Here is a 25916-nt window from a genome sequence, read left to right on the forward strand (position 1 = left end):
AGAGTTGTGTCGCGCATTTCGCAATTACGCGTCTGAAAACAAGAAGCGTCTGTAGCATGTGTGCGCGCGGCCATCTCCGATTCTCGAGACGTACTCTCTCACGGCCGCAACTCTTTCCGGCGGTTTTTAATTTCGTTTCAACAAGCAAGGAATGTCAGCTCGAGACCGAAAGAACGGAGGACGGCGGGAAAAAAGAGAGAGAGAGAGAAAAAAAAACGACGGAATCGAGAGCGTTCTTCGCTTCGCTCTCGGCGGTTTCGTTCCTCGCAACCATCGTGACGGTGGTGGTGACTCTAAAGGTCGAATTAGATTACCACCGACTCGATTAAACCACCGTCGTCCGAGAACCCGTGCGAGATAATCTCGGACGTTGCATTCTCAGCGTGCATGTCCTGACCGCTTTCGACATTTATAAAGGAGCAACGTGATTTTATGTAGCCGTCATTATGCATTAAAATATACACTAACGATGTAAAATTTAGAGGGACGTCCACACATAATAAATGTAAGAGATTGTGACAGCGCAGAATTGTGCCTTTGATATTGAAAGAACGGTATTTATTTTTATGCTACTATATAAATATGTATAAAATTTTTATCCAAGTAATGAGAAATATATCGTCAATATTATTTTCTGTACAACTATGCGATACGTTACTCGCTTCAGCTACTATAATTCGGTGATTTGAGAGATATCGTTCGGTAAATACAATCTTTGCGCAATTTGATCTCTAGTACAAGAACCAGACCATATCGGGAATCGCACGTTCCATCTGTCATCGAGATAAAATACATCGATGGTTCTTAGATTCACCAATCTCTGCGGCAGTATCGTGCCAAAATGCAGTACCGTGCTGCATTTTCGATAGAAGAAACCTCATGAAATAAGTCTTAAAAAAGCTGTCGCGGCCATTTCACCGGCAATTTCGGGTGGTCCGGAGCGATTTCCGCGTGAACCGGCAAACATGGCGCGATATCGAATCGTGATAAAGTTGCATGCACGAGTCTTAAATCCGTAAAAGACTCTCTCTCTCTCTCTCTCTTTCTCTTTCCGTCTACCCTTAGGCTCTCGCTGTTCCACGCTTTTCCAGCATCCCCGCGCGCGCATTAATCGTGCCGAATTGCAGTACGTGCGATACGCCAGATCGCTAGGAGAAATCCCGTGAAATAGCTGTGCGCCGGCGGCGCACGCGATGCAACGCGTTCCGGCGCGGCCGTAACCGTTAATTGAATGCGCTAATTCACTCTCTAATCTTGCGTAACCGTATTTATGCGTAATAGAGCAAAATGCATGGCCGCGCGGTACTGCTCGCGGCGAAGCCCGCGAAGGTCGACACGACAGCGCGCCTCGGTGCGAGGACGCCACACGGCGAGGCTATTTAGAGGAGGCATCTACGGGAATACTAATTTGCGCCGGCTCTCTATGCCCTACGCGTTGTTGCCATCGTGGCAAATAATCCCGAACGTAACGTCAGACACGTAACGTAAGGTATTCGGCTCTCTCTCTCTAGAATTCGCGCGGCCATGCCCTTCGATTAATCCCCACCATCGCGATAAAGAAGATTTTGCGCGTTACGGAAACGCGACATAACTTTCGATCGGACGGGGTAAGTCAGCGAACACCATTTTCTCCGCCGTGATATACGACTTGACACATACGCGGAACACCGACGCGAATTTCTGCCACACGTTTCTATGCTTGATCGATTTTCCCGGATAGTCGCCGGGAGAGTTTTATTTTATTTTGAATAAATTATGGACTCTCGTCCAAGTTTGATAAATGTTAAAAGACCAATCTATTTTATCGAATTTATTTTGAGGTAATTTCTTTCGGATTGTGCTTTCAATAAAGTGTGCATGAAATTATTATAAGAGGTATTTGTGTCCATCGGATTTAATGGCGTAATTTATGTTTCTAACATTAAATTATGTTTATAATGATTCAAATGTAAACGAAACATATATAATAACATAAATTGCTATAATTAATTATTTATATATGATACTGAGTTCTATATAATCGAGAGCGATGTAATTTAAAATAACATCAAGCACAAATAAGCGGATGTAAAATCTTTGATATAATATATGGAGAATATTGAAATAAGAGAGATGTTGTATACACACATGGAGATTGTATATATGTTATATACACACGTATAGAATTATTTAGTGTCGCGTGCATACATTTTTAAAAACTAAAGAAATTACTTGTACTATTTTAAATGCAAAATATATATACGATATGTACAATTTTCTTTTGTTAAATTTATAACATCAACGATAAGGAATAGTAAAAACAGAAGAGAAAAAAGAAAAAAACAAATTCACCATCAAACCTGTGCGTATTCAAAATCAAATTGGCGATTAATGGTAAAAACGATGATAAACCTGAATCGTTTTACCAAAATTGATCCATAACATTCGGATGCGAGAATTTCGATGCGTGTGTAACAGAGGTTTCGATTTAAATCGCTAATTGAACACGAGCCTTTAGAATCGTCCGCGTTTCAATTTAATGGAACAATTTTTTCTCGGAAAAGAGATTTTAAAATATTAACTTTTTTTTTCGCAAATAAATTCATCTGCCGAAATAAGTTGGACTATTAGCGTCCATCTTTGTTGCACCCGGGACGCGAGAATCATGGCAGAGGTCGAGAGGAGGAGAGAGGAAAGTTTCGATGAAGGCAGCCGACGACCTGGACAGACGGGCAAGAAAGGTTGATTAATACCCGAGGTATTGTTTTATGGAAATTTCCGGCCGTCAGAGCGCTTTTTATCTTTCGCTCTCCCCTTCCTCGTCACCGCCATGTAACCCATTAAGGGCGAGCTTGTCGTATTGTCATGCTAAGACGTTGATTTCTTCGGTCCTCATTATCAGTCTTAGTCCCGAGAGAAGTTCGCGAGAAAGTGAGAGATTCTTCCTCGCGAAGAATGGTTACTACATCTCATAGAATTGAGGATGAATTGGACGTCCGTGAGGATTGTGGAAAAACTCTCAGGTCGCGGTTTGAATATCGTAAAGGGAGATGGAAGGCGCGTTTTCAGGAGACGGAAGTGCATTCGGTCTAAGAGGATGAGATCGTTCTTTAGAGGATACGCATTATCCAACAACTAGCATTATATTCCGCTTCTTTGATAGTATTCTTTGACAATGTGTATCAGCAATCAAGCGAATTCCGTATAAGCGAGATGACGTACCGATAATCTTCGATGAATTACGTAAATTCCAAGTTTGGGAACGTGCTTGTCCATGGCGGTATATAAAGAGAATAACAAGATAAAGCGGAATAGAATAGAATGGAATAAACTGAGCTCACAGTAGGCAGAAGAAACATACCATATATGTAAGTAAGAATGGGCTATTAGAAGATAGTAATCGCGCGTTTACGTAAATTGGTCCTTCGCTCTTTCTCCATCCTCCTTATTTTTGCGTTCAATCTATCGCCATGTGATTATGTCACGCTATACGACCGAGCGTTCTTTTCATCGTTGAGACTTCAGCATTGCTATGGTAAACTCCATACATTGGATTGCTATTGCGCCATCACTAGTTTGCCATCGACAAATATCTTATGCAACAAGGTTCTACAAAATACCAACATATAATTTTATTTACTTTTTCCTTTTATTTGTAACAACATTTCGCAACACTTATACATATTTTCGTGATTATTACCATGAAACGCTTATGAAATTTTAATACGAATCCTCTCGCGACTTTGTACAGACTGCATTCGCGCGAAACATGTCTAATTGCCTTTTTCTATTATCGCGCTAGTCGCACTGGTATCGAGATTCGCTAGCTAACGCGAGCAATGAACCGGAGAGAGGTCGATTGCGTATATTTGGTCGTGGATGAAAATTCACGGAAAATTGTTGCCGAGGTAAATCGAAGCAGTGATCTGCTGGTGAAAATCCGTGACGCCATTAGGCACGTGATAAACATTGATTGTTGACGCCAGTCCGATAAAGCTCTCATTTCGATCGCTCGTGGCAAGAAAATCCAGTAGCCTTGATGCATCGGTAAGAAATTGTGGTACGGTGACATCGGTGTACAGTAAAACATTCGACATTACGGATAATCTTGTTCAAATAATGAAACATGTGGCCTAATTAATCCAAGTCGAGAAGTAAGCATAGAAAACATCCGGGCGATGTTTTAGATAGATACAAGCAGCACTTACTTGACTACCTTGAATTACCGCATAACGTGTATAAACAAGACGTAACGTGAGAACGGGTAAGCAGATGTACTGTTAAAAAATGTTGTTTACGATAGGACGATAAGACGCGTGTCGGTTTGTACAGAAACCGACACGCGTTACACAGCGTAAACCGACGCGAATAACTGCAGCGGTTTCGAAAAGAATTCGAACGCGCTATCACGTTGATCTGGATATTAATAAAACGGGACCGTCCGCGAGCTTCGAAATCACCTTGGTCACTTGTAATAAGGAAGCCGACGAGATTGATCAGAATTAAATTCATTATTTCTGCCGGACGAGTAGCCATACAGTGTTATAAAGGAACTAAAAACGCGAATTTCGCAAAAAATTCAAGTACCACCCGGTGCATTTTTCAAGTTCGTCGACCCTGCCCGAAATATAACACAAAAAAGTCGATGTTCGCCAAGAAAATCAACCTTATCGAGCGTACAAAGTTCACGAATCTCGATTCTCGTGCATCTCCGCGAATCGTTAATTTACGCGGAAGTGGAAATAATTAATAAAAAAAAATGAATCCGTTGTAATTCGATATAATTTACGCATCTCAAAGATTGATCTATATATAAAGCGCAGTTGAAAGCGTCGCGTAATTGGCATCGTTCTGCTTATAATTAAATCTCCGTTACCGCTTAACGAGATTTCGAAAATGCCATGAGAAGCGGGCATGCTGGGTTTCTGTGGCTGACGCCACGAAGAAACCGCCGGAATTGCTTTCAAGAAGCGAGAGAACGAGATCTCGATCGTTAATTTAATAATTTCCGCGTTGCGATAAAGGTCGACGCGGCAATGAAATGGTAATTTACCTAAATAGACGCGCAAGTGTGGTTTTGTGCGTGCGTGCGTGTGTGTGTGTATCTAGAAGCAAGACGAAGGAGTCGAAGTATTCTTTCGAGTAATACCCGGCCACACGAGTAATAGAGACAGATCCCCGCGAGTTTCTCATAGCGGACATTATATTTTCTCGCTGGACGCGCCGCGGAGCATCGGCTAACAACGCCTCGTAATTTAGCCCGTCGCAACGTCGGGCGTTCACACGCTCACGCGTGTCGGTTTCTGCGAGTACGATTGGCGGCGTGAGTAATTTCCATTGCTGTTAACTCAGTAATATATCATTCTCGCAAAAGTTTCATGGTACCTATCGCGATGACAGATTACCGATTGTACCGGCGCGTTTACTTTCACGCGGAGCACTATTACTTTCGTGGGCTTTGACCAAGAAGCACCTCCCGCGCTCGATCGATGTATGAAATTTTTATTTTATTCAATCTCTCATTTATCGTCCTCAATCTGTTATGTATTTTTTTAGAATAATATATATTTTTTAAACTTCTACAAGATATTTTTTTATTTAAATTATATATAAATTAATATTTTTTTATTTAAATTATATATAAATTAAAATTTATATTTTGTTTATAACAAGAATATTCAGGAATATTATTTATAACAGGAATTATCACTTTATAATTTCGTGATACATTTTTAATTAAATGTATTTTAATATATTATTAATTAAATGTATTATAATAACAATTTAATATTAATTATTAAACGTACTTTAATATGTAATTTTGTTACGTTATATGGCAGAAAAGTTGTTACATCATTATGATTCTAAGGAAAGCATGAGTGACAAAAGAGAGATAAAAATACAACAGTTTGAGATGAATATAGGTAGTCGAACCAACGTTACGGTTTTGTTCGTCTTGATTCTAGGTGTGTATTCAAAACACGTTGCTAGTGTTAACACTGCTCTCTCGATTTTTTCCTCGAGCCAATTATACCGTTTACTCGAGCCTGAGAAAACTAAAAAGATGCTGTCAAGCATCAGTATCTAGACAGCCTGGCGTATTCCGCATATTTAACTACGACTCGCATATATACTTATTTAGTAGAACGACTACATACGAGCAAAAACTTCCGGTGATAAGATATATGTGCGCGATTTTGCAAAATTAAATTGAACGTTGGCAAAAAGCAGCGGCGATCGTCGAAGCGAAAGAGGAGCACGAAATTTTACGATTATTATATCCCGCGCTCAAGATCGTAATGTCTTCGAATCAATCTCGCATCGCGAACTCTTCCGTGGTATTCGCCATGAGCTCGTGGAACGATGGACCATCGATCTCGCGGTCGGAGTTCGCGCGCGGCGTTATATAATGGCGCCTCGTCGTTTTTGCTCGGTGAAAATCTCTCGAAGCACCGACACGGTCGATTAACTACCGGGAATATATTGTGCGTAACGCCATGGCCTTATGTGTACGCGTAATTAGCCGGTCTTGCCGCGCGACCGGCGCTAATGAAGGATATACAGACATATGTATATATATGCGCGGACGATGTGTACATATAAAGCCCCCGCTACTAAGTATCCACGGATGACTAATCTCCGCTTATGCTTAGTTGACCGATCGTTATGGCCCGGGTAACGACACACACGGCGTGCCTCTTCTTGTACCCTTAACGAAGAGGAAAACGGCGAGCACGAGAAAGGAGGGGACAGGATGGGGCGGGAGGAGGGCGAGGGGGAAAGGATGCCGAACGAAGACGCATTCTCTCTCGCGCACCCCTGGGAAACGCTTAACCCCGCGCGATCGTATGATAGAACTAATCGCGTCCGCATGCCGGTAGAATCGATGAAGCAACGATGATGATCGACGATCGATCGTCAGCCCTTAATCACCGTCGGTGAATCACGAGTGACGCCGGTCGCTGCGAAATCCTAGATAGTCTAGAGACCATCGCTTCTCCCTTCCCCGATTCGCGCCCTTCCTCGCGGAAAGTTCGCGGGAGGGTCAATGAGCGAGATAAATCTGCCGCGCGGAGACATTGATAATCATTTTACCGCTTATCTACGAGGACGCGTAATATCGTACTCGCTACAACTTCTACCGGTCCCTCGTAAAACCTCGATTACGACAATGGATTATGTATGCGCGTCCTTCGATATCGTGGCGATAAAAGCTATAGCCTCGGTTCGTATTTCGTAATGCCATCATAAGCATTTAACAGCCATTATTGACGATATTACACATACGCTTCTGTACGAATCGCTAAGTGCCCTTTATCACTTGATAGACATAATAAAAGTGGAAACGTCGCGTTTTATCACAACACTCGGCGCATTTGAATATCTCTCTTTCGAAGAGGAAGATTTATGCGCGAATTTCTCACGATAGATATAATTATCGTTATCGATAAAGAGAGGCGCAACTATCGCATATTATATCGCGATAATGCGCTTATCGAGAAAATAATCGAGCCGCTGATACCAGAGAGTGAGAAATGTCTTCGGCAAGTTTAAGGATTTCATTAAAGTAGAAGAGAGCGTCAGCGTGGCTCTCTCCAGCGATAGCGGAGGAGGGAGAGATGAAAGTAATACCGTATAATATCCGGCGATCGACCGCTCGTTGCCCTGGAAGTAGCGGTGCTAGGTGGATAACTCTCGAGGATCACCTTGACCAAGACGGCAGAAAGGCAGCAGCGTGCTAGCTGAATGAGACCCGTAGCTGAAATTGTTATAAATCATTGCGGACAGTGGCCGCTAGCTACCGCGTAAGCCCGTTCGTTACCGACCCGCGTACGCTCGCATATGGGAAAATAATTTATTATTATGAGCGATGATGCGCGCGCGGGAGGGAAGGACAGCTTTTGCAACGTCCTGCCGCTGCCACCCGCGAGAACCGTAACATATTTGCAGAAATACAATTTCACGACGGATTATTTCTACGGGTCCAACGACTTTACCGCGAAGGGTGATGGATACATTCGTAAAAGTGCGGCTAACGGTGAAGCGTTTTACGGCGGCGCAATAATTTGCGTGCGTTTAAGTGGTAAATATTAGCTCACTTTAGAATGCATAATCGAGATATAATTTGATTGCCTCAAAGCTACGTGGAAATACATAAGGATTTAGATGTTATGCTCTGTATAACCAGTTGTACCTTGCATGCGTTCGATTATTGGTGGAATAAAATATGATTATTAAAATCATTGGTTAAGAGTAACGGTATACGAGGCTCGCACAATATTTTATGCGCTGTTTAACTAGTGTCACGGGAGATGTATCTTGACACTATACTTTATATTCTCAATTTAAATATTTTTTCCAAGCAGGGCACGTGATAACTTAAGACAAAAGTTTGAGCATTTCTCTTAGACAGAAGCTTACTCTCTTTTCAGAGACAAATATTGCGATATACACCTTTCTATATTTAATTAAATTAAATTTTAAAATTATTATTGTATGCTTCACGAGATGTCAAATAAGAGACAGATGAAGAAGACACTGCAGAAGCAAACGCATTACTTATAATCTCACCGTCAGAAAAGAAGGCAAAATACATTTCGAAAAAATTGATCAAGTTTTCTCTAACTGGGTTAAGCTCGTGAAAGCTTTCGCGAGGTAAAGAAAAATTCGCATGCACGATTTCGAAGCGCAAACAAATAAGAGCGCCGCGTTTATTTTTGCATGATGTCGCTCGAGAGCGCTTGGTAAACGTGAAATTTTACGGAGCCGCTTAAATCGTGAACGCGTCTGCTCTCGACGATTTGCTCTCTGCAACGTATCGACGAAAGAGTACGGGGTTTGGCAGAGGAACTTGGCAGAAGAGAGAGAGCGGAACGAAGAGGTGCGTGTGCACCACCGTTACCGAGGGGCAAAATTCTGCTCGTGTTTATCAAGTAAAATTGAACTTGTCGATATAACCGAAGAATACAAAAAGAAAAGATGGTATTAATAAACGATGTGTTCGAAACAAGAATACCGTGGCAAACTGCAAAATTTCGCATGTATTTTCAAGCAAATTGTAACGTGTAATTTCTGGAAAGGTGTGTCGATGAATCTGCGTGTGCATAAATATACACAGATAGTACATAAATATTAAAATACGCTCAATACCTATTCCGTTTGTGCAATCGAAATATAGGAATCGCGCTATTATATCGAATCATTATAATTTCAGATGAAAGATGACAAATTAGAATCTTTAAAATTGCTCAATGTATCACATTGAACATTGTGTAACAAGCATTAACAATGCGAATAGATATTATGTAAATGATGTGTATTATTTAATGATTGTTAGCAGATTCGCGAGGCAACTAGCACATATACTTTGCCATGTATAACGTCCATTATATAAACAGATCGAACATCCCAGCTAATACATTACATATGTATATAAAGCTGTAATATATTATACAGTTATCCAATGCAAATTATTGTCTCATTTACTTTAATTTCTCTATGTGAGGTAAAGTAGCAGCATATTACATGTTTCGAGAATATTGCACGTTAAAACAGAGTTTAACAATTCAAATTTAGAATAAACTATATTATAATTAATTTTAAAAAATATATAATTAATTACCAATTAATTAATTTCGGGAAAACGGGAAATAATTAATAGTCTTATAGTTTACAAAAGATCGAAAGTGAATAATAGTTCGCTTCGTGAATGATATAAAGCCCGATAATGACGCGTACATGTAACATCCTCGAAATGATATTTCACATTATTACGTGAATATAATGATCGCTATTGTAATCGGCTTAATCTTTTAAATGCGAAATTGCAAAACAGCCCTCAGCTACGAGAGTTTGAACCTAGATAGTGCGCAGTTAGAGTTAGTTAATTATCGGCAAAGTGTCGGCGATGATTTCTGCCGATAAACTTTTCCATCTTTAAACGTTACGCGGCATTCACCAATAACGATCGGAGAAGCAAGATAGCGTTTCTCTGCAACCGCTGTTACCGCTCATTCCGAGAACGTGGGTCGTAGAGAAGCTTTCAAAGGGAGTCCTCGAGGAGAGTCTCGAAGCATCATAGGCTGGCGGATCGATTCCCTCTGAAGAGTCAGTCAAGCGCCGCTTAACTAAGATACGGGCGGAACGACCGAACGATTCGGTAAATCGAGCGTAGTCCTGAACTTAAGTTCTGCACGACCGAGAAAGTAGTTGTCGTTGCGCCTGTCGTCGTCAAGATTTACGCCCGACGATCCAACAGCTTTCGTCGCGGTTATCGATCGTACACGAGGGGTGAGTTAATTGCTACCGGCTGTCGCTCCCGCCTTCACTCCTCAGTCTCCATCGCTTCTCCTCGCTTCTCGTAGCGATGCGAATCCATTCTGTCCAATCCACAAGCATCGTTAATTAGCCTTCTATTACTACGGCGAGTAACGTGACTCTTCGAGAGACACAATAGTTGCTTGATACATTGCCGCAACGTGTAAGAAATATTACGTAATGTCACGCTGTTAAAACTGAAGAAGGCGGATCATCGCACGCGGGGGATCGCGTCAAACTACATTTCTCGGCGATTTATCTTCAATCAACGTTTTCCCCATGCCGAGCGCGAATCACCGAGTGCAGTAAACCCGCGTGAGCAACTGTGCGAAGGTGATGAGCGCGGAAAGCAACGGTAATGACAATCAGAGAGCGGTAGTTCTATTATGCGCGCGTAACCGTCGATTCACTCGCAGGTAAGCTCGCAGGTGTCTCACGACCTTGCGTGAGTGCGTCTGTCTAGCGCCGGCATATTTCTACTTGCTGCCTGTTTCGCGAAAGACACGTCACACACACACATCTATTGTATTATTTAATAACGATGGAAAATTCGTTTCTGTTAAACACTTTGAGGCGCCCATTTTGAGTACGTACATCGTGGAAAGTACGAATCGTGGATCCATTTCATCTCGACCTCATGGGACGCGGGAAATTCATGCGGTAGAAAATTCAATGGGATACATTTTCGCGGGATACACTCGCTTCTTTCGAATTTACGGAACTACGCTTCCATAATGGACGCTCGTCATTTGAATGAAGGATTCGATAACGCGCTATTCAGAAGGAAGACAAGTGCATTGACACGCAAATGTACATTTTCTGCGTAAAACGCGAGGAGGTCTTCGTCGCAGATACGTGCGCGTACGCTTCGAACTGGATCGAGGCTGGCATTACTATGCCAGCCGACATTCCACAAGAGAGATAGAAGAGGGAAATGGAAAAAAAAAGTTGCGAGAAGCTACCACCCTGGCGCATTAGTCTTTATGCAAATAAATTGCTTCACGCAATGAGCGAGCGAGCGAATGCGATACAGAGAGTTGAGCTTGCGGATCGTAATGCCGCTCCCAGCCTCGTGACAAGATCTTCTATCGCGATTGAACGCACGAGTCGCAACACGCCACCTTCCCTGCGCCGTCGCGATAAGAGAACCACCAGAGAGAGGACAGAACCAGGAAAGGCACGACACGTCGTGGAAATCAAGCGCAGCACGACGTTAAAGGCCTAGAGGCAACGTGGATCGAAGAGAGAGAAAGGGAGAGAGAGAGAGGGAGACGGAAAGAAGGGAGGAATGAGAGGGGTTACCGCGTTGGGCCACCATCAATCTCTCGGCGACACTTCGTTGAAACGTTCTCGCGCGAGAACAAGTTTGAGGTGCAGAGAATGGAGCGAGATACTAGCGTAATGCGACCAAAGTTTAATTACTACGTTGCCTCGCGAGCGGCAAAGGGCTCGCCCGCTTCTCCGAAATCGCCCGTCTCTACCCTTCCTTCGTCGACGGATTCATCAGCGGCCACGACAGTATCTCAGCAGACACGACGAGATAAAGCTACAGGAAAGAGAAGAGAGAAAGAGAGAGAAGACGAGAGATAGAGACATGTCATCCTTAAGTCGCTCGTCCGCCAAGTTCCATAGCCATAGGGTCTTCCTGCGATTTGCTTTTCTCTCGTTTCATCTTTCCTTCACTGCCTTCCGAGTGTTCGTTCGTGCTCGTAGCTCGCACCGTGGCAGCTTATCCGCGCCGTTTCACCGCTTCTTCTCTTCGTTCCCTCGCCTCCTCCGCCTCTCCCGCTCTATCCATCCGCTTTCTCGTGTGTTCCATCTAATTCTCCTTCCAACTCTGTTCCATTCTACTCGCGCGTCTCCGTCTCGCTCCCGCCGACGTGTCGGTGTGCGCGGCGTTATGAAGATGGTAGTAGATACCTACTTAGAGAGCCACACAGAGCGCAGCCACGCATAAACCAGTTTCCTGGTTATCCGACTCCTCGCATTTTCCTGGTCGACGCATAGCGCGTCGAACCTGAACATGGAACGTACCATTAACGGAGGCTTCCCCGGCTCGATTCCGCGGGACTCGCGGCGCTGCCGTTGCGATCGACGATCAACCAGGGCCCGGTTGCAAACCGGCGGTTGATGCCGACCAGAGCGCGCTTAAAGGCCTCTCATCGGTACTGCTTTAAAACGACGCAGCCGGTGCACAGGTATGCGGCTTTCAGGGAAACCGAGTGCACACACGTCCCGACTCGTCGAATAATTACGTAACGAGCTCTTGTCTCTAACGCGCACACATACGTCGCGACGACCTCCGAAGAGAGACGTTATCCGTTCGTCTGGTATGCGAGACACGACGTGGCGAACTGAAAGGGGATTTAGAGATTACCAGTGAATTTTCGAGCGAAATTGTTAGTCAACAATGCCCGCGCTATCTTGTTGCCCTTCGTGTTACGCGAGAGTAGATTGAGCTTCTGACTGAGATCGGTCGAAGAGATGTTACAAATAAACGATATAAACGAGCATTTACGGGCGAATGTGCACTCCAATAATTTAATTTAATCAAGTGCCCGAGAGCAGATATAGAAACGGAACGGGTGGGACGAGCAAAAAAAGGGGGAAACTCGATGGATAAACGTATAGAAGTTTCAAGGTACATATATTTCTACTGAAACGTTATTTCATATAAAATTCACATACATGTATCCGTCACTTTTCTCTAGCTGTACATTTAACTTGCGTTACGAGGATTGGAAATTTAGCGCCAGCTCAAAGCGAGAATCTCGCGTGATAAAGTGGTACGAATTAAATCACTTTGCGACTCTCTTTCTTAACACGATGCTGATAGCGTCCATAAATCTAAGGAGATACGTACCGTACGTGGCCGAACGTAGGAATCCACAGACGTGGCGCGCACGCTCACGAATGTGCGCGGCACTCTTATAACCTTCTGCATAACTTTGAGAATCCGCTTGACCGAGAACAGGTATCGAGAACGGTCTTACGCCGTTATGCGATAAGTCGCGTGTCCGTTAATGTCGGTGCGAGTCACTCGCACGGTGCAGGGCACCCGCGTAAGTCATGTGAGTCACCTCGTCGCAACCTCGTAACATATTTGGCGGTCGGCCGAGGAGACGCATTTTAATCAATCGACCGGCCAAATTCTCGGGACGTCCCGATTACATTTGGGAAACAGACGGGAAGGGAAAACGAGGCGATCGAAAATCGCGAAGCGTAATCGATTGGTGCTTTAGCGCCCGGTGCAACAAATCCAATAGAAGTAAGTACTGATTATCCGTTCAATTTCCATAAGGATCCCTTCGGTTCATCCGGAGCGGTTGATACAAGTTAATGCATCGCCCCGTAACGCTTGGTACGCGCGTATCTAGAGTGCCCCGTTGATGCTATTGCCACCGATTGCTAATAGTAATTATCTTATCGCGCTGCGTGATCGTTCTTCTAACGTGTACCGCCCCGATGCGCACTATAATATTACTTTATTAATAATAACTAACGCGCGTACGTTAATAACATCCAGACTATTCTGCAACGTTTATTAACCGCGAGGTTGACTAATCGGTGACTATATCGTGATGATCGATCGTTTCCTTAGATTCTGCGGGAAGCGAGCATCTCGTTCGGTCGCACCATCTCTAACGTAATTCCTCGAGCGTAATTCCAATGGTGCTCGCAAAACCTGGTAGTCGACGACGTAAGACTGTCGCTGTCCCCTTTATCGGAGGACATTCGCAAGATGCGCACGACCGCGAAATTATGGCGCGAAGGGGAAAGGAGAGGAGGGAAGGCGATCGACGAGGCGAGGGGATCCATCGGATCGATGGGCACTCAAGGGCGAACGGATAGCGGCCGCTCGTAAATCGATGGCTGCGGCGAAGCGGTCGTTTCCCTGCGAAATTCCGCGGCGCGAGATAGCCGATTGCGATTGAACCCGATGGGACATCCAGGAACCGTTATTCCGCCATGGTGACGCGATGGTATAGGCACCTGGTACGAAGCGCTGGTCCCCCTTCCCGTAACCGTCCTTCCCTCTCTCCAGTCCCGTCTTCTTTCTTTCGTTCCTTCTCTCCTTCTCCTCTCTTCTCTTTTTCTCTCGTGCATTTCGCGGTGGAAGCTCAACCGAGCGTCGATCGTTTCCAGCGTTTCCGCGGAGACATTGACGCCTGGCTGTGGGTCGCGCTGTTCACACGTGAACATTCAATTTTGCTCTCTTTGAATGACCGATCCCTGCTTTTCCCTCGCTCGTCTCCGCTCATCACTTCACCGCGCGTCTCAGAGATTCCAGATATGCGTGCGTTCTCTCGTCACATAATTACTATATTACCCGACACGCATCATCGGCTCATTCCGCGAGTCTTGCACGATCGCAACAGGTACCGACTAATGACATAGAGCGCCTCGCGTCCGTAGATTTTGTCTCGTTTCTTTGCAAATTACCCTCGCTAGTCGATGTATCATACATTTTTGCTGGTTCCTATACGTGTAGCGAGCTTGCAACATGACTCTCTCTGATGTATCGAGCACTTAGATTATCTATTAAGCGCAAGCATCCAATATCCGTATCTTTAAAATTGATACGCATGCGTTATCGATGTGTGCGCGTGCGGTTGTGCAACGATTTGCGGCCGGATAAATTTGCGAATCTGTCGACGTGGCATACTCGCGAATTTATAAACGATGCCGCTTTCACACTAACGGAAACGCGGAAACGCAATTGCAAAATAAATTAACTTTCTGATGTATTCGACGATGATACCTCGAGGCGACCGGTCCGTTATGTCGCGAAAGAATTGGGCTAGGACCCGAGAGGCAATATAAGGGAAAGAAATACACTCCATTATCTCCCACGGTTATGTAGAACCGTAGTAAAGCACAGTCGGGCGATAATGCGTTTAGTTATTCGCTGTCAGATCCCTTCACTCGTGGTATCTTAACTGTCAACGTGCGAAAAAGAACGTATCAAATATAAACGATGGCGAAGACTACGTATTCTAAAAGAGAATAAGAGGATGTCGAGGGGCTAGTAAATCCCTGTCAGCGTATGACTTAACGCATAAAGTGTCACGGCTTACCAGGCGTGAGCACGTATATAATGTAAGCGTCATCGTGCGAAATAGAAACCCCGTTGAATGTGCGCCCGTGGAAGATTCTAAAGTAGGTGGGCGGCAGCGGAGGTTTAGGGTCCGTTGAAATCGCGCTGTCAACCGCGAGTCAAACCGCTCACGACGTCTCGAAGCCGCGGCATGACGTGACCGATCCGACCGAGAATGTAAAAAGCACGGAAAGAGGGAAGTGCGAACGCACCGGGAATCTGGGCGGGGATAGCGGCGAGGAGGTAGCCGATCAAGAGAAAGAGAAAGAGGAGGAGAAGAAACCGGCGGTGATGTTTTCAATGGTGTTGTATCGGCGATCGAATTGTGCGTACCGTTCTGTCCTCCTTAGAGCCGCAGCGGCCTCGGTCCCCTCCGGCAGACGTCTTCGGTCGCTCGTGGAAGAGAGCCGCACAGGCCAGGTGTACACAGTGCCTAAGAGGCAGTCGGCCGACATAGTTATATCTCCAGTGAGCGGGATCGAGACGGTCTACGAGAGTCTCCCGCATTACCATCGCGAATCGGCGTGCGTCTGTGATTTCGTGGTGCTTACACCATGCGCGATAAACAAAAGTAATCGGTCTTCTCTTCGCCGGCTCTCTTTCTTTCTCTGTCTCTCTCTCTCTCGCTATCTCTTTCTTTCTCTCTCGGTCGCGCCGACAGCTTAGCCCACGTTTGTGTGTACCGTTTCAGCATATTGTGCGCTAACGGCCACTTTCAAGTTCGCTCGCGCGCGCTTACCGACGCGATTCCGTGAGAAAGGTGCCCGTGGAATTCGCCTTCGCGCGGCGCAGGAGTGTCAGGATAAAGCGCCGCCGAATTGCAAGCGTGCAACATCGCACCAGCGGCAAATCGCCGGACTCGCCTCTCGCAAAATTCGACATTGATACATCGAACGTGCTCTCCCGGCCAGGTACGTGTTCTCCGGAATTTGACCGTGTACCCGATGGCACATTGACAATACGCGCGTCAGTGTAATTATTTTTTAACGTGTAACACGTGCGTAGGAACGTACTCGTTGCGATTGTGAAACACGATGTTGTATTTCGTTATTTGCTATTTTCAGCGGAACAAAACTGCCAGAGTTTGCGCGGACCGCCCCGCGATTCCATGGGGTCATAGTGGTGTACGAAAGTATTCGGCGATTTAAATTCCCGCATATGCACGACGCGCTGTTATTTATATGCAACGGTGTGAAACGGAAACATGAGCGATTCTCTATTTATTGCCGTTGCCGTATTACGCTGATTATATGTTTTTCATATTTTCATTGTCGTTTTAATTTCTTTGTATTGATTTTGTCGTTTCAATATGTGATGTTGTTTATATTAATGAATGTAGATACACTGACTTTTAACAGACTTATAAATGGTCTCTATATTTATGTCTTTTAACTCTCGAAAATATTTTAAATTCAATAATCGTATTTCATGTTTACGCATTAATAATGTATAAAACCACATTAATCCATACTAATGTGAAAATATATCAGTTTATAGAATAATTATCAGTTAATAGAATCATTTTAAGATGTCATTTCTACAAAAATTTACATATATCTAAAAATTTTATTTTTTGAAGTTGCCGCTGACAGTCATACTCAATGTCATTAACCGAACGTTGTTCCGAAATCTCTGCGTTATCTCCGCAACTTTGTACAGAATTCCTGAGAACTTGTCATTATTGAAAACATCCGTTCCAGTTCGCATTATATATATTAATGCGGACACAAACCTTATTTTCCAATCTACTATTCCCGTTCCCGTTCTCTAACAAGAACAGCACGACACTTGACCAACGGCGATACATTCCATCCCGTTAATTCCTACTTCCGTTAATTCCCCTTTATTCAATCCGACAGAGCATTGAATTCGTCAAGCAATAGAAAATATAGCCCCATCATGAAAAGAAACGATGAAGGAAAACGCTTTAAGATGTTTAATTTTATATATAGTCGTTTCATTCTTCACTTAACTCCAGAAAGAACTATTATTATTTCAGTAGTAAAGTGATAAATTTCATTAATACGCTACAAGATTCAGCAAACTTGATGATATCTGTGTGTATTCAAATTTTTTCCTTTTTTCATATTCTTAGCTTTTTTAAATCATATAATTAATATGATAATGCGAAAAATAAATATTAAAAAAATTTTTCCTCGTGGTAAAATGTGTACAGTTTTCACACACACATCATAGTGTTATATAATTCTCGAAAGTGTGAAAACCTGTTGGATTCTTATATTTATGAGATTACATGAGAACATGATCAAGCTTCCGCGGAAAATAAATCATTTCATATCTTTATATTTCTAAATATAACGAGTCTTTAATGATTTAATATTTATTTTTGAATCATCTCATATCTCAAGACCAGAGTTTACTCTATCCAATAAGAGATGTAGTTAAAAATATCCACGCGATACCTCTCTTGTTTCTCGAAAACAATAAATAATCTCGTGTAAAATTTTTTTGTTGCAGATTACACACGTTCGCGACGTTATTGCATTTTGAGCGTCCAAACGAGGTGCGACAATGACGAGACCGTACAATCGTCGACAACTTGTCGCGTTACTTTTGCTGCTGCAAGCCGTCTGGAGGTACGGTCACGCGGTTTCCGCGGAATCGACGCACGCGGCCGAGCTGTCGCCGCCGTCCGCATCCGTGCCGTCCGGTCTCTCCGGCCCGGATTACACCGGGCCGTCCGCGGGTTCGGACGAATGCGATCCCGAGATGGTTGGCTTCGAGCTGGTAACCGGCTACGTGTACACCGCGCCCACAAACATGCTCGAGTCCATACCGGGCACATTGATGCTCACCGATTGCCTCGAGACCTGTCAGGCAAACGACTCCTGTCAGGCGGTCAACTACGAGACGGGCTTATGCGTCCTATTCAGCTCTAACGCCGACAGCAATCCAGGTAGGATTGAATCGTTATCGTATCTTTATAAAGATTAGTGAGAACTATCGACTATGTAAGCATCGATGCTAGCAGACTCCTGAAAGCTGCCCCATTTGATAACTGCTCTAAGGTGTATGTATATGATTTTTTTATAAAGGAAATATTAGCGGGATATAAGCTTCTAAATTGCCTCATTACACGTTAGCGTTAACGGAGATATTTCACAATTTCATGACAATAAAATGAAATAGTTTCTATTGTAGAAATTTTTTAAAAATGTTTCACATGGGATTTGATTGTACACCGTATATAGTATGCAATATTAATAATATTCCTTTAATAGATAAAGTTACGGAACAATATCATTATTTTTTATAATGAAAATAAATGGCTAACGGCAGTACAATATTTAGAAAGGCGAGAGAATCAAGATGCAATAATATTTCTCGATCCGTTATCATTAAAATTAGATTTCCATATGTACATGTGGGATGAGCAAGCCTCGAGGTCCAGCGCATCTTCTTGTTGTTTTGCGCAATTACGGCGCTTCATAGGATAACCGAAGTATGTTAAGATCGTTTCACATCAGTCTCTAGTACGAACATTTTGTGTAATGTAAGGATCGCTTTGGGCGAAGCGCGATAATTTTCTGTACAATGCCTGCGGTACCAATTGCCTTGATCTACCGGATGAAAATAAGCGAAACAAAACGTGAAGGATAATAGACGGTGTCGTCCGGTACTCACGTCGGTGAGAATCGGGTCGATGTGCTTATCACACGTTCTTCACAAACTGTACGCGTAATTTTTCGCTGTTAATTAATACATTAATAATGGAAAGATATTAAGAAAGAGATAAATTTTTCGCGAATTGATTAAGGATCCTATAATGCGTACAAAAGATTGTACGCTACTAATTTCTGTGGATAGTAAATATTAATAGAATGCATTTTCTTGTATTTATATCAAAGATTTAAAGAAATCTCTATTAAACATGTTTAAAAAAGGATATTAATATAAATTTATTATAAGATAAAAATAAATTTTATTTTTATTATATAAATTAAAAATATGATGAGAGAATAATTTGTTTGCTAATTTAATGCAAATTATTTTTTCACTATGAGATGATTGAATTTTCTTGTTGATGTTTTTTGAATATTTTCGTATAAATCATTGTATACATTCTACACCAAATACAAGAGAATTTAATTCTAATGTATATTTTAAACAAAATTTTTAATGTCCCAAAATTTCCAATGTGCATATCGTGTAAAAATATTGAAAATTCTATACCGAATCGTGCATAACTGTTTCCATCACACGCAACGATTTGTCATGAATTATTATCTTGCATAATACGCATTAATTTTTATTTTTTCCAAATGTTTTCAACATATTGGATATTTTTTTCCGAATCACCATTTCTTACATTTTATATGTATATTCAATTACATGTGTATTGTGTATCATTTATTGCACTAAATATTTTAAAAGATATATCGAAATATGCAGCTTAATAAAATGTATAAATATGTATAATAAAATTGAAATATAAATAATAAATATATATATAATAAAATTGAAAATAAATATGTACAATAAAATTGAATCAAGTAACTCGGATTAAAACGCGTAAAATTTGTAAAGTTAATAAATTCTGAAATGCATTTCATCAAGTGATATTGATTTCTTTAGCGAATAACACGAATAGTAGTTCGTGCTCTCTGGCAAATACCTCCAGAATTGCATCCGTTTTCGTTCGCGTGTTCGAATCTTATTTAAATTTTTGCAGAGTACGAAACAGCTTTCGCACTTTCAGTGCGGTTGATTTTTCTAGGAGAGACTGCACCCGATGGAGCCACATATATTGTCGTCTGAGGTACACTTTTTCTCGAGTATTTCTTGACCTATTATTTTCCCGACGCTGTTGAATGCCTTTACGGCACATACGCGAATATATTTAACTCGTGGAATGTTGGAATGTTGATAAAATCTCGAATAAACTGCATCGTAGTAAATTTATCAATCTTGTTGTTATTTATCTGTATTTTATAATATTTTTATTATATTTTGTTATTTGTTATTCTTGTTTCTTTTAATTTTTGTAGTATGAAATAATGCTTCAATATGTTATTTAATTAAAGAATTAAATAATAAAAGAGAATGTCTAAACATTTCTCAAAGATTTAGCCAAGGATTTTTCAGAGATTTAAATTATCTACGGCATCTATTTGATATAAATAATAGTTTATCTTCACAAGTGTTATAAAGTTACGATTGAGCGTAAAATAATTTACAAGGAGAATAAAAATTGTACGTTACCATAATTATAATATAAGATCAAAAATAGATTGTTTTTTCTCACATAGATATAAAAAATGCGATTTAACATTTAATAAACATTTTTTAATATATCATATCGAAATAAATTTCTCGTTTCGAGAAATATATTTCGCGCTTTATATATAGAAAAGAAGATTGATATATACACGGTGGGTACATCTATATATTTGGTTCCAACGATGAATTATAAGGATCACGTGCATTGTCAGAGGGTGCTACCGCGGTGGTTCCTCATGAATAATGGATACAGGTATAAGTAAGTGTAATGAGAAACGCACTAATTGAATCTTCCGGGGTATAATTAATATAAACTATACGTCCGTAGACGTCGGACTTGTGGGCATTAATTAAATGGCGGAATGAGATCTTATACCTATGGAGGAGTGGTATTGTTCTATAATATTTTTCGAGCGCATCTGTCAAGAATAACACGTACCAGTAATTTGCTCTCGACATGAGGAAACTAAAATAGATGCGTGTATAAATTATAATCGCAAGTAGCAAATTGCCCAATGCTTGAAATAACGTCTTGTAAAACTCAACTATCATCATTGTACATGCTTCAAAGTGGACAATAATAATTCACTGACTGACAATGATCACGATCAAAACAGTAATTCCATTCTGTAGGATCTGTCGAATCATTTTTTTTTTCATTAAACTATATCATATATGCTTGTTTCCATAAAAGAATATAAAACTAAATAATTTCTTCTAATATTAACTTTGATAAATGTTTCTAAATTCTTTCACTATCGTGCGAGATATACCGTTTCTAATATTTTTTATCTGTGTTTGGAAGTCCTTGCATGACGTAAAAATGATCTAATGGCTGAATCGTGCGCAATTCATTCCGTGTCAGTTTTTCGAGGACTAACTATATGACCGGAACAGATTCGGTTGAAAGATGGCATCGCGTTCCAATTGCGTGAGCCACTGTAATTCGTGCCGCGAACATCTGGCGAACAGAAATAAAAAGTAAGCGACTTGAGATCTCTAAGCGCGGTATTTTTTTTTTACGTAATCATCGTGTGCCGAATAATTGCCAAAGGACACGACGCACCAAAATCAAAGGGAACGCGATCGTTGTTAGTCTTCATTTTATGTTCGTGTCTTTTATGCCGTCGTAACCATCAACGCGAGCTCGAAAGCACACGTGATAATCTAACGGTGCGGCAAGATACGTAAAGGAACGTTAACGTACGTCTGAGAAGCGGGGAAAGTAAAGGTATTCACAGGACGCGGATATGCAAAGGATCTCTGAGCATTTTACGCACCGGGACGACCATTTACGGCGAATTTCTCAAGAAAATCGGGCCCTCTCGGCGCAAGTATGCCTGTATGTGACAGCTTGACATCTACAAAGTATTCTTTTTACTGCCTTTAACCTCCCTCACTTCCGCGCGCTCGTTGTCATCCGTCGTGTTCGCATTTTTCTCTCTATGAACTTAAATCGCGAAAGATTTAATCGCGAGATTTCGGCGACGCGAAATCAGATTGGACGCCGTGCGCAGTGTCAGTTTGATAGAATCTTCTACAGACCGAAGGCAAGATACAAACGGCGGAGAGAAGGGAAGAGGGGTTAATTCGATCGACTGCAAATCGGTCAGACGTGGATGTCCGAGAGCGAAGAGGATCTCGGTCACGCTTTGATGGTCTCTTGACACGAGTTTCCTTTCGGCACGGCCGTCGAAGGATCTTTTCGCTGGCATCTTCGCCACTTGCCCGTTAAAAGAAAAAAACAAAAAGCCTGCACGGATTCGACTTTTATCCGCCGAAACCGAGACAAATAGCCGAATAAAATGTTGCTCGGCCGTGCTATACATAGCACGTGATCGTGATCGACGGCATCGATGTCGACAACAAGAGGACGACGACGACGACGACGACAACTGACGACGACACACCGACGTCACGATCACGAAACTTGTGAAGCCGCGGGCCCCGTTAGTCGATGATAGGATCGTCGTTAGACAGGCGAGCGTGAGCGAGTCACCGACCTTTCTCATCGTCTCGTCTCCACGCGTGTCCCTATTTCCGCTTTCGATGCTTCGCGAAGAATCATTTGCTACAGGAGGTACTCGGTAGCAAGTCGACAGTCAAGATAATTAGTTCTAGACGATATATTCGGCTTATGCCGTCCGATCTGGGACTTGAATTGTCTGCTAATATTATGATTCGTCCTAATGCGTTCTTTCGTTCTTCGACATCTCGACGTCGTAATCAAGATTCGCAAGGAAAATTTACTTCCGTTGATTCGTAACGATGATTTTTCGTCAAACATGTCAAGCATCACAAATAAAGCTGCTTTTAAAGTTAAAGGTTTCCTGTCAAAATAATCGATGTTGACAATTCGTTGACATATCGCTGTAGATATATATTTTTTGCGAGCTTCTTATCCTCGCGATTGCAGAAAATGATGGAAATAATATTGTATAAAGTTACAGGTCATCTATATTCATCTAATAGCCAGCAAACGTAAGAACGTGCAAAACTTTCCTCAGCTTCGCGACTAAAGCTCTTCGAGGGGAATGTAAAACAGTTTTTCCGTTCACCGATTGCATAAATTTGTTTCAACACGTTAAACATTCAGGCGGAAATTATGCGCGAATTTATATTAGTTTATTAGTTTCCAGTTGAAAAAGTACGGCATACAACACAACCGGAAACCCTTATCTTTTTTATATAAATGAGTTTCTTCTTCCTCTTTTTACGTAAGGTAAAAAAAAATTGTGTACGATTCACTTTACATTTATAAGATTCTTTCGCCATAATATGCGGCGTGGATTTAACGGGAATTCTATGCTGCGCAAATTTGAAGGAATTCCGTATAAATGTGTCTACATAAGAGTACGTACGTCCATCAAAAATTTATATATGCGTATGTACAACAGCGCCATGTGTACGTAGCCATTTCCTATCCTTTACGACTGCACTTTCCTTCAATCGTCGTTCGTGATTCTATTTTCCTCGTTCCCGGTATTTTCCCGCGTACGTACAGGCATACAGTCCCGATAGGAAGAAACAAAAGCGGGATCCACATACGTATTTTTCTTAAGAACAGTTGCTCAGGTACACACACCGAGGCGAAATACCTCGACTTCCGCGTGAGTCATTTTTTATTTTTATCCTTCCGCCTTTATTTAAACGGGAATTCGAGCGCCGCTATGTGTAGGCGAGTGTGTATAACGGTGCCGCGCATCTTCGACGACGTAAGAGAAAATCGCGAAACGGTATCGCGAGAAGTTTACAACGATATAGACGGATAAGTGATCCTAAGAGGAACAGCCCGGTCCCACGGCAAAAGTTTTCCGTTTTGATAGAGGGACCAAGAGACCGATAGCGAGTTCGCGCCTCGCGTTCACCTCGCGCCAAGGGATTCAACTTGGCTGGTATTATTACGCGAATTTTTATACGGTGATTTTCGATAAAGTCTGCATGCTAGAGTCAAAGATCTGGTCTAGAAATGAGCTTGGAAGATTAGGTTTTGTTTATTAAATAACCGACGCGGATCTCGGCTGCTATTCTTTATGATAAAAAAGAAAAGAGGAAATATATATCTCGCAGTTTATTCGCGCGGGCACGCGAGACATTTTCGGATTTATCGGATTTCGTTAAGTCATGGCGGGCGTCGACTTTAGGCCAACTTACGATTGTTATTTCTCGTGCCAAAGCGTCGGATGTAAATCTTCGCGGGAATCCGCGCTCATAAAGTATCCAGTGATTCGCTCTGGCGCGGCTCCAGCTTTTAGCATTTCCGACTTTAAAATGTACCCTAGTGCTGTTAGCTCTTAAACTGCCGATTTCCGGAGGATTTATGCGCGCGGACCGATTCGCGCTGAAATTGCACTACGCGCTTATTACGATCCGCTGTAATTAGAACTATAGATCAACGCGCCGGATAATACATTCGGATACGGCTGACGTCCTCTCTCTTTCTCTCCCTATCCTCGTTCCAAGGCGAGGATAGAACGCCTGGCGAAAGAACGCCGAGCGAGTCGCCGAGGTGCGATTGTTCTCATATTTATTGTGGTCACCCGACACATCACCGCGGGTTCTTCGCTATCGAATCGACTAACGTCGACTAACGGATCTTACCTGTCGCATACCATCAGCTGCAACGTCGCGAGTCTACAATGCCGCACGTGCATAGCGTTCGGGACGATGCATAATGACAATTTCCATATAAAATGCGAAAGGCACTCGCGCTACCAGGGCGCTGTCTCTTAATGAGCGATATTAACATTTCCATGTGTGTCATCGAACGGGCCGCACGCGATCGGTCGATTGGTACTTTCGTCCTGCATCTGGGGAGAACGACCCGTACCGCAATAAACTGACTTCTTTTTGGAGTGACAATAATGCGGTATCGCCGCATCATCGCGCATTGAAACGTGAGTTAACTCGGAGCAGGCAATATTGAACCGCAAGCTATCGGCATTCGGTCGTATCTATGCATCTATCTATCGTGTAAAAGTAATTTTACGATAGAATGGAACTGTGGAAAAAAAAACGATTAACCGATTAGCCTTCGTCGTATAGTTCATCTTTGATTGAAGATACAATTCGAGCTTTCAAGTCAATACGATATTTGTGTAACATTTATAGAAAATATAGATTCAAAGACATGCGCGATTTGTCGGAGACAAATCTGATATAATAATTTTATTTTATATTTTGAATTTTTGTTGTGCTGTTTAACTTGCGATAATATATTGAATAATATAATGTGGTTAAAATAATTAATAATAATATGATATAGGTTAATAATAATATGATATAATTAATTAAAAATAATTAATTATATATTAATTAATATATAATTAATATTAATTATATATATAATTAATAATAATATACATAAATAATATACATAAATAAAATACATTAGCGTAAGGCAAAAGGTGTTTACTTAAGAAATTTGGCATTTAAAAATTTGGCACAAGCAATGCACATCGCTATATGCACTTTCGCGGTTATAATCACGAAGTCGCGGTCTGATGCCGCTAGTTGGACAGTTTGACAAATTACACATAATTCACAAGTCAATTTCATACATGGTTGTCTCGCTACGGGAGATAGAGCTGTTGAACGCGGTCACGATGGGCCAACTCGAGAAACGAATAGGCTCCTTCTATAGATGAAGACAAATACAAGCTCTCCTCACTGTGTAGAAGAGTTATAAATATTCAAACAGACTACTGATTTAACTTCCTTCTTTCAAAACGTTTATGCAATTCTATTCTTCTGTCTAATGTAACGTATGTAACGTAAATTT

General features: G+C 42.1%; 2 protein-coding genes across 5 annotated transcripts in view; one reads left to right on the top strand and one right to left on the bottom strand.

Annotated features, from left to right (window-relative positions):
- The window catches only part of Atg16 (Autophagy-related 16), a 402094-nt gene that overhangs the window by 148258 nt on the left and 227920 nt on the right, over window positions 1–25916 (bottom strand). The gene's annotated exons all lie outside the window — the stretch shown is intronic.
- Window positions 1–25916, top strand: part of Neo (ZP and PAN domain-containing protein neyo) — a 130931-nt gene that overhangs the window by 41182 nt on the left and 63833 nt on the right. The window contains exons 1-2 of one of the 2 annotated variants that reach the window (XM_083092612.1): window positions 15772–16305; window positions 17873–18311. In XM_083092612.1, coding sequence (XP_082948738.1) covers window positions 17927–18311 — 385 coding nt within the window. In that variant the 5' untranslated portion in view covers window positions 15772–16305; window positions 17873–17926. Of the gene's footprint in view, window positions 1–15771; window positions 16306–17872; window positions 18312–25916 lie in introns of those variants that run through there. The other variant, XM_083092611.1, reaches the window with a different exon arrangement.

Source organism: Camponotus vicinus, unplaced genomic scaffold, assembly GCF_025532165.1.
Source record: "Camponotus vicinus isolate PSW18456_S1 unplaced genomic scaffold, iyCamVici1.0 SCAF_2, whole genome shotgun sequence".
Taxonomy (NCBI): domain Eukaryota; kingdom Metazoa; phylum Arthropoda; class Insecta; order Hymenoptera; family Formicidae; genus Camponotus; species Camponotus vicinus.